This window comes from Mandrillus leucophaeus, unplaced genomic scaffold (genome assembly GCF_000951045.1).
Source record: "Mandrillus leucophaeus isolate KB7577 unplaced genomic scaffold, Mleu.le_1.0 Scaffold119, whole genome shotgun sequence".
Taxonomy (NCBI): Eukaryota; Metazoa; Chordata; class Mammalia; order Primates; family Cercopithecidae; genus Mandrillus; species Mandrillus leucophaeus.
Window position 1 is genome coordinate 5,987,489 of NW_012100209.1, and position 10,283 is coordinate 5,997,771.

Genomic DNA, 10,283 nt, shown 5'->3' on the forward strand with positions numbered 1-10,283 from the left:
TGCTTGCCACCCAATTTGAGAGTTAATTTATTTGTTTCAAGTGTAAGAATAATTATCAGTGTAAATTCCTCCATTCTAGATGAAAAGCTCCTTAAAGAGAAGACCATACATCTTGTACATTTTTAAATTTCTGCCTTAAACAGAGCACCTTGCTTATATTAGGATTTCAAATGTTTGTGAAATGATAAATGAATGGAATGAGTGAATGAACTGAAATGAAATTAATGCCCATATTTAAAAATAGAATAGTAGCTGATTTCTTGCCTAAGTTGTTAGTTCAAGAGTGAAAAAGAATACTCAAGTATCTGAAATATTTCTCTAAAACTTTATTTCAAAGTTATTCACCTCACCGTTAATAAGGTGTATGATTAATGCTCTGTGCCAGTATTTGCAGGCGTGCCCATTGCCGGCAATGAACTTTGAGAAAACCCATTTCCTGGCACCCAAAAGTTAAATTACTCTTTTCAAAACATACCGATCTCCCCAACGGTTGCAAAAGTATTACATGCACCATTTTCCCACCATTCTTTAAATCAGAACTTACATTATTAATCTATATCAGTGAATGTTAAATGAAGTCATTTTAACAAATTATGACTGTACAAATCAAAATACTACTAGTTAATACCAGACAAGAGTATCTTACAAACACTACATTACATATTACCTTGCAATCTGAAACATTACATTTCATATTTGTGTATGTTTATTTTAGATAACTGAAACTTCACAGAATTTAACAGCAAATAAAGTTTAAAAAATTTAGTTCTGTACATTAGTTCCAACTATCTCTATTTTACAATCTATAAGGCTCATGTCATAGTTCAGCACCAAAAAGATCTACACAAAACTGTTTAACCAATCTTCTTATCCATCCTGTGTGACAGTTTTTGTTTGTTGTCGTCTTTTTTTTTTTTTTTTTTTAAGGTAAAAGTACTACTTCAGACCTTGAAGTGGAATACTTCTAGTCAGACTAGGTAAAAACTTGTGTTGTACTTTATTTTCATTGAACAGATACAGAAAAAAAAAAAAAGGAAAAGAGCTGTGTTACACCATGAATTTAGGTTGTCAGCCTATATGTTGAATTTATAACACTGAAGCATCAGAAGTAAGCTAATAATGCCTTGCCTCTATTCTTCCCTTCCACTTTAAATTTTTAAAAAGATAACCAGAAAAATGTTTCATTTATTCTTTAAAATAAGGTGCAAAGAAGGACTGCAACAACAAACTTCCTCATCCACACCTCCAATAACATCTCACTGTTGTTCAGCATAATCTACCATGAACTGATTCAGGGGCACAACTAGAGTTATATTCACAGCTCCTGAAGGTACCATGTCTTCTATACCAGAAGCCTGTTCAATGGCAGTGTTTCTCTGTTCAGAGGTCATTACAATAACTTTTGTCACTGCTGGCCTGGACTTAACATTCCAGATTCCAGAGCCAGTGTTTTATTGTCCCAACTTTTTTCTTCCTCTTTAGGATTTATCCATTTTAGAAAAAGGGCATGTTTGTCTTGCTATTTTCAAAGGGTTTATGCATATCACATTTTACCCCAATTTTACCACATTGGGGAATGTGGTCACATTCCCCAAGCTAGAAATGTTTTTCAAAAACCACAGGTACTTGCTGTAATCTTGTTGTTCAAAGTACAAAATTCTTACATGTTAAAAAAATTCTTAACTGGAGATTAGTACCTCTGCTTTCTTCTGACAGAAGTACACAATTCATTATACCATGTTTAAAAACCAAACATCATGCATACGAATGGCCAAAGAGGTATGAAGTTTTACAGAGCCCTTAACATCATTCGAGTACATTTGGCATTGGCCAGACCACAACAGGAAGTATGTCAGCAAATTGAGCAAAAAGACTTTCCCAAGTACACGATAGTGATCCAGGCTCCATGTCAGTCACATAAAAATTTACGTAACACGTAATCCTTTAAAATTATCCCCAGATATCCCATTCCTCCAACCGTTCCCATCCTCCCACCCCATGCCCACCCCCACCCTGAAGTCTTGCACCTCATAGAGCATCTTAATGTTCCCCGTTACTAATGACAGCTGCTTCAGGTTCTGCTGCTGTGGCAGGGAGTCTTGGCACTTTCTTGGCAGGGCTTGGAATATGCTAAAATGAAAGGAAAAAAGTTGATGGCTCTTATGATTCTTTTCCCCCCAAGAATCATGGCACCAATTAAAGTTTCTGTAAAGAAACTTAATAAAGGACAACTCTGGAGAAGTTTATGCTAAATATATATTCTATATAACTTTTCAAGAAGGGAACTAAATATCAATTTTTCACCTTGTGGTGAATTTAGTATACAATTATCCATATAGGGGGAGAGAGGAAGCCTGCCACAGAGACCCACCACATACAGTATTTTACTTGTTACATCTTGTATTTGCAACTCAAACACTGGTGTTTTGACTTGCTACCTAATTTGCATAATAGCAAGAAGCAAACTATCCATTTACCAAACTTGTAATAAGCACATAAATAAGTAGTTTCAAGGTTATAAAGTCCTTAGTTTATAACCTAGCTTCAACACTTACTAGCTATAATCCTGGGCAAGTAATGTAACTTCTTGGAGGCTCATCTCTAAAGGGAGGACAGTAGCATTTATAAACTTCAAGGAGGTTTTTGTAAGGATTAAATAAGAAAACGTAAGTAAAGTGCCTAGTATGTAACAGGAATTCAAATTATAGCTATGATTGTTACTTCTTGACAATGTGAGGACAGATTTTGACCATGATCTAGGATGAGATGTGAAAGGATCCTTGTCCCTCTACTCCATCTCTCACCAAGACACACACCACAAATGAACCTTCTCTCTACATCCGCCTTCCTTTAAATCCTGGTATCCTTAATAAAACCTAGTTATTTACTGCATATTCTTTTTTTTTTCTTTCTTTCTTTTTTTTTTTTGAGATAGAATCTTGCTCTGTCGCCAGGCTGGAGTGCAGTGGTGTGATCTCAGCTCACTGCAACCTCTGACTCCCTGGTTCAAGCGATTCTCCTGACTCAGCCTCCTGAGTAGCTGGGATTACAGGCATATGCCACTAAGCCCAGCTAATTTTTGTATTTTTAGTAGAGACAGGGTTTCACCATGTTGGCCAGGATGGTCTTGATCTCCTGACTTCATGATCCGCCTGCCTCAGCCTCCCAAAGTGCTGGGATTACAGGCGTGAGCCACCGCACCCGGCCTTTACTGTATATTCTTACAATATTAATAATTCAAATGCAAAGCACTTTATACAATTGGAAATAGTACAGCTAGAATCTACTCCCAGAGCCCTTACTATGAATTACTCTTCTTTACTGACATTTATTTAAGTTGCTAAATCCCAGTTAGGTCTCCTAAACCCTAAGATACGGAGATAGGAACTCTTTTACTTACCTCAGTTGCTGTGTTTGAATGCACAAGTCCTACTCCTTCATCCAAAGTGTCATCATTTGGAGTGGGACGCCGAGCGTAAGTTCTTCTGTGCTTTTCATCCACCCTAACTAAGTACCATGTTCCTTCAAAGAGTGAATCTATTGAACCCTGGGGAATATAGTTGACTAAAGGAAAGGGAGAGAATATCTACAATTAGTTATGATATACAAGTCATCTGGTAATAAAACTAAAGATAAGTTTCATATATCCCAATAATTTTCACTGACATCAGATTAGTACTGAGTAAAGTCTTGACAACCTTATCTTATATGTAGCATCCTTAATGATATCAGCCCTCCAAATAAGCTTTGGGTTAAAGCACATTTAATATTTTTACCCAAATGATGGGTGTCCTCTCTGAGCTTCATGTTTTCAGCGAAGACATCTGGTGCCACACAAGTTCTTGAATCAAGTCTTGATTTAAGATCACATAAACTTGCTGTTATTTTATCAAGAGCAGACCCTAAAATAGTAAATAATTCCAACATTAAAAGACTTTAAAAAAAATCATGTCCAAAAGAAGCCTAAGTAAAATGTTGCCAAATGAGATAAAACAACTTTTCATTTTTGTTAAAACTACTGGCTATTGATTAGTTAAAAGATAAGATACCTATTTGACAAATCTCCTATGATCTCAGACTGGAAATCTATTATTGAGTATCCACCACTAGACAAGTTAGGAAACAGGTAGAATTTGAAACTATAAATAACTTGTCTACAATTAATTCATGGTATAATTATTTTATTATTATTATTTTTTATAGAGATGGAGTCTCACTATGTTGCTGAGGCTGGCCTTGAACATCTGGCCTCAAGCAATCCTCTCACCTCAGCCTCCTGAAGTGTTAGGATTATAGGTGTGAGCCATTGCACCTGGCCCATGGTATAATTTTAAAAAGTTATGTCAAGTTTTCATCAGTTTATCTCTACATTTTTGCTCATTGCTGCTCAGGGAAAGCACAAACGTGACCTTAAATATAGCCAAGACCATAAGCCTATAAAAATTAGATAACTTAGTCCTATCCTTTATCCAGATAAAGTAGAATTTTTTTTTTTTTTTGGATAAGGTAGATTTTTAGGGCAGAGAGTAAAAACCTATTGAAGAAGTAATGAAGACTAAAATATTGTAATGATCTGTAGGACAGATTCAGGTGCTCACTTGAAAAGCCTGCAGAAGCCTGCAAAATCAACTTCCCCAGAGTAGTTTTCAATACATTCTTTTTTTTTTTTTTTTTTTGAGACAGAGTCTCGCTCTATCACCCAGGCTGGAGCACAGTAGTGCGATCTCAGCTCACCACAACCTCGCTCTCCTGGATTGAAGAGATTCTGCTACTTCAGCCTCCCGAGTAGCTGGGACTACAGGTATGCACCACCTCACCTGGCTAATTTTTTGTATTTTTAGTAGAGATGGGGTTTCACCATGTTGGCCAGACTGGTCTTGAACTCCTGACCTCAGGTGATCTGCCCGCCTCGGCCTCCCAAAGTGCTGGGATTACGGGTTTGAGCCACTGTGCCCGGCCTCAGTTCATAATACATTATTTTTGAAAGATTCAGCCCTTACCTGGTGTAGCATCTTGTGTGACTTTAAGAGAGTACAGAGTGGCAGCCAAACCAGAACCATAAGAAAACACTCCAATTCTCTTCCCTGCTAATTGCTGAGGTGAGTACCTATGTAGGGTGTAACAATAGTTAAGAAGTTTAACTGATCCAAAGCTACAACACATGGGAAGCTATACAAGTAGCAATAAAAATTCAGGCTATAAGTTAAAGTAGAATCTAACTTAAAGTTTTAAAGATATAACTCAAAGTGTTAATATTACAGTAGGGAATCTAACTTAGTTTTAATATTGCAGCATGTGAGTTTTCATCTTGTGGGCAATGACAGAGCTTGTGAAAGTCATGCCACAAAACAAGTTACTTCATTAACCAGGTATTTGTAGTTCAACTGTAGGTCAAGAACAAAAAAAAACATGGAGCCAGGAAAGCCGGTATGAAATTAACAAATACTTCTGGAAGAACTGTAGCCTCAACCCATACATCCTTCAAGTCAATGGACAATAGCAGATTAGAGAGCCTCAAGATAAAATTTTCTGTGATCTACCACCAACATGCTTGACACCAGATTTGGTCTTAGAAATCTAACATCTATCAAATAAGGGGAGTTAAGTAGTAGGTGAAATTTATACTTACTGTGCTAGAACAGATGCAAGGGAACCATATACTGAAGATGTGTACATATTTCCATTTTGATTTGATACAAGTAAAGATGCCTTTGTTTTCTGACTGAAGAGTTCAGAGCTAGCCTTCATAAATGCTTTCTCCACATCTCTATCAAAGTAGGTGTCTTCTAATTTAACATCCCTGAAAGATTTATTTTACAGTTTTACAGTGTTCAAAGCCTATGTTTTTATTACTCTAAACAACAGCCTAATTAGGATTCAAATCTTTAAGTGTATATAATTGTTTTCCCATTTATTAAAAGCCAAGTAGCAGCAATCTAATTGCTATAGAAATCATAACAGTTGTACATATATGGTTCTTTTTCTCAAAAGTTTTCATAAGCAAGTTAAGACTGTTTGATTTGAATAGGTTAATAGACCTGCTGTAGCTTTATTGGCAGTGAATAGAATACTATTTCAAGTCCACAACAATATTTATTTAGTTAGAAAAGTCATGGTATTACAGGAGCCAAGTTTTAAAAGTCACGGATAATTTTATCAGATAGAGAAAGGACACACAAGAGACACGGGGAGAAACAGAATGAGTTGAACACGCATAGCATGCTAGGGAGCCTAAAGTGAGAAAAAGGCAGGTGGAGTACAAAAGTTGACTTCATCTGTGGCAGTGTGCAGGATGGAAAAGGACATGGGGGCAGGGGTGCTGAGAGAGGCAAGGAGTTAAGAGGCTGCTGTAGTGAATATAGGCCCTTGTGCAGTTATTTTATCGTGACAACATGAATGCAGCTGAAAGAAAGAAATCAGAAAATCGGAATAGAAATGTCTAAAGAATTTGTGCATGAAAGCTACCACCTCTCTGGACTTAGATTCTTCACTGATTGAGACACACAGATTAGACCAGATGAGTTCTAAGATCCTTCTGACTCTCAATTTCTCAGTCTGTACAAATAACAGCTTAACAGATATTAAAAATGCCATAATATAGAAGGAAAAAACTCATAAGAGCTCCTCTTACCCAAAGGCTTCCAGGCCACTATAGATACTATTTTTATCTCTATTCTGGTCATTAAGGAAGTCATTCAACAACATCCGAGCTAGAGATTTCTGAACCAGTTTACAATATGGTGAGTGAAAGATCATGAAGCCAAAATCATTCAAGGTAAAATCTTTATCATTTCCCTCTGAAAGAGAAGTCCAAGGAAACTATGAAATTCATATAAGCCATGAAATCTTAAAGTTTGACTTTAGAATAAGGCTAGGATATTTTTATATGTTTAAACAGCAACCACAAATATACTGTATAATGAAACCTCTCTATACCTTAAAATGTACATTTAAAAAGGCACTCAAAGATGAAACAATATATACTATGTCACTAATTTTCAAATTTAAGAGTCATACATACTAGCAGGTTACATAATCAATTTAGTGGGTCAGGATTCGGAATTTTTTTTTTTTAGTAGAAGAGTATTTTAAAAAACAAAATACAGTAGAAAAATAGCAAACTGTATAACTTGCAGCAAGGGTAAGTAATGTCATGACATTTTTGTTTCAGTCTGGCATACACATACAATGTAACATGTACTTCTTACTGTGGGTCCTAATAAAAAGTTAGAAAACCACCTTTCTGTTAATGTATACTGCAAGAATGATTCTTATCCAGAGCCACTAAATTCACTGATATTTTCATTGAATATGATTTTTAACCCTTTCTCATAACCTCTAAAAAGCAAAGCTGGACTATAGAAAAAGTATACTTTATGTAATAATGTGTTAGGATAGCATTAACTCAAATACTGTCCTTTCAGTGCCTCAACAAATGTCTAGATTAATGACAACGGTAAAAAAACAAATACAAATTCACAGGTCAAGTGCAAAGAGATTATTTTTGGGGGAAGATCACTTTAGTAATTCATTTTCATTAGTTTTCCCTGAATCACAACTGTAGTCCAAAACCTTCTTAAAATAACTCTCTCAAAACAACAAAATTCAAGTTACCTTCTTTTACTCCACTTTGATTTTCTTACAAGGGGTAAACCGACCTGAATATTTTTGCAGAGATATACCTCAGTTTCAAAGTTTACCTCTTCTAGTAAATTACACTTTCCCAGAAACTACCGGAAAATGCTGTTTGGTGAATGAGGAATTAATGGTAAAAGGACATTAAATGAAGAAAGCCCACAAAGTAGTTGCTTACTAAAGATACCTTACACTGCTCTCAACTGGTACATTACACTGCTCTCAACTGATCCCAAAACCAAGGAAAATGGGTAAAACTTACCTTTCTGCCACTGGGCACGGATCTTTTTGCAGTAGACAGAATAGCAGCGGTCTAATGCACTGAGGTAGCACTGTATGGAGAGTTTTCCATCTACTATAGGATATTCAGATAGCATATCAGGCTTGTAAAAATCATAGGCATGTTGCATATGTGTCCCACGAAGCCCTATTGGAACCAAAAAGGAAGATGTCTATATATTTCTGCTTCTTGATGTCTGTATGCTAGTAAGTATATTGAATTATCTAAGGACTTTCCTTAACTATCTGATCAATTCTCACCACTTACAGTAGAGAAATCACAAGGTGAAGCCAATATAAGTGAAATGATACATAACAGTATCCATGGACAGTCCTAAGACTCCTTTGGTATACAACTTTTCAAGCCAGTTTCATAACTCTAACAGAGATCAGTTACTCTACTACACTGAAGACAAATTACACTTGCCACTGACTATGAGCAAGTTACTATTTAAGTTATCACTTAAACCCTACATTAACCCACTTCTCTGTAAAGTGGGGATGACACCACCTACCTCATAAAACTGCTATAAAAATTAAATACGGGCCGGGGACGGTGGCTCATGCCTGTAATCCCAGCACTTTGGGAGGTTGAGGGGAGCAGATCACCTGAGGTCAGGAGTTCCATACCAGCCTGGCTAACATGGTGAAACCCTGTTACTAAAAATACAAAAAATTAGCCAGGCATGGTGGCGCGTGCCTGTAATCCCAGCTACTCAGGAGGCTGAGGCAGGGGCACTTGAACCCAGGGGCACAGGTTGCAGTGAGCTGAGATCACGCCATTACACTCCAGCTTGGGCAACAAGAGCGAAACTCCATCTCAAAAAAAAAAAAAAAAAGAAAAGAAAAACATAAATACAGTAACACACATAAAGCTCTTAGCAAGTAGTACCTGCATTTAATGACCGTTAAGTAAGTGACAGCTCCTACTTCTATTTTCAACTTTCTCAGCATACTGTGCTAAAAAAAACCAAAAATGCTTTCCCAAGCACTTACCTCGTTCAAAAATTAAAGGAGCATTTGGCCCAATTAGCAGAGCTACTGCTCCAACTCCACCTGTAGGTCTAGCATTTCCTGTGGCATATACAGCAATATCTCCCGCAACTACCAGGGCATACCGTCCTGAAAAATATTTTTTGTTATTTCACAAGAAGGAATTCAACACTATAACCATACATGGAAACTGAAGTCTGTTATATTTCCCCCAGAATATGCTTTTCCCATCTTTGATAAAGAAAGAAATGCTCTAATTTTTTTTTAATTCATCTGCCAAGGCTCTGTCATCTATCTGACTAAATTTTGAATAGACCATTTGTCCTACAAGATAAGATAACCAATTCACAATTCAGATAACAACAGACAGGTATAATATCTTTCTTAATATATCCACACAAGTATAAATTACAGAAGTTTGCATATTGCATTAACTAAAGTGTCATTTGGGTCTACTGAATCTCAGAAAAAAATCTGGGGGGACGAGGGGAATAGGCATGTAACATACCATCCCAAGAGCTGGATTCAATCCAGTTAACAGCATTGAAGACAGCAGCTGTGCCTCCATAGCATGCATTAGTTGTGTCAATTCCTTCTATATCGGTATTCCCAGACTCTTCAAACAGCTGCATCAAATTAGTCTTCACAGACTTTGATTTGTCGATGATTGTCTCTGTTCCAACTTCCAGCCGCCCAATGCAATCATAGGAAAGGTTATTTCTCTCCATAAGATTCTGAACCACAGTCATGCAAAGAGAGTTAATATCTTCTCTATCTGTGCAGAAGCCCATCTTGGCCTGGCCCAAGCCAATGGTATACTTTCCAGCATCTACACCATCATATTTTTCCAACTCTGCTTGATCAACATATTGAGAAGGAAAATAGATCTCAAGGGCAACAATTCCCACATCTTTTGGCCAGCAAGCTTCCGCATTCAAAGGAAGAGATCCAGGCATGGTGAAAGAGCTTTAGAAAGGAGAAACAGAAAAAAACATGGTATTAGGTTATAAGTTGCTGGTTTTCAAGTTTGAAATTGAGAAATAGATATTAAGAGTTTAGCAATCACCTGAAGTATTAGTTTAGTTTCTTTAAGTTTAGTATTTAGGGCAGTCAATTGTGTACATGTGAAGTAGCAATTATTATACAAATGGAATATTATCATTTAAAATTATAGTCTTTTAGAAAGGCTTTCATTTTATTCAAAATTGGGCATCTTTAGATTTAAAACATGATTATTAGAGGTAAACAACACTCAAATAAGATTTTCTACATTGTAAAGAACTGTAAGATAAAATACAATGACAATTTAGAAATACGGCTGACAAATCAGAATTACCTGACCACCTGAAAGTTTAAATAAATCAGGCCAGCATGGT

The 10,283-nt window shown here is 36.4% G+C and overlaps 1 protein-coding gene across 2 annotated transcripts in view; it reads right to left on the reverse strand.

Annotated features, from left to right (window-relative positions):
* Positions 1 to 304: 304 nt before the first annotated feature.
* HMGCS1 (3-hydroxy-3-methylglutaryl-CoA synthase 1 (soluble)) overlaps positions 305 to 10,283 on the reverse strand; it is a 23,718-nt gene continuing 13,739 nt past the window's right edge. For both annotated transcript variants that reach the window (XM_011966598.1, XM_011966593.1), the window contains 9 exons: positions 9,416 to 9,873; positions 8,911 to 9,036; positions 7,898 to 8,062; positions 6,632 to 6,797; positions 5,630 to 5,800; positions 5,001 to 5,107; positions 3,777 to 3,902; positions 3,401 to 3,564; positions 305 to 2,130 (listed from right to left, as the gene is read on the reverse strand). In XM_011966598.1, coding sequence (XP_011821988.1) covers positions 2,041 to 2,130; positions 3,401 to 3,564; positions 3,777 to 3,902; positions 5,001 to 5,107; positions 5,630 to 5,800; positions 6,632 to 6,797; positions 7,898 to 8,062; positions 8,911 to 9,036; positions 9,416 to 9,863 — 1,563 coding nt within the window. In that variant the 5' untranslated portion in view covers positions 9,864 to 9,873 and the 3' untranslated portion in view covers positions 305 to 2,040. The remainder of the gene's footprint in view (positions 2,131 to 3,400; positions 3,565 to 3,776; positions 3,903 to 5,000; positions 5,108 to 5,629; positions 5,801 to 6,631; positions 6,798 to 7,897; positions 8,063 to 8,910; positions 9,037 to 9,415; positions 9,874 to 10,283) is intronic.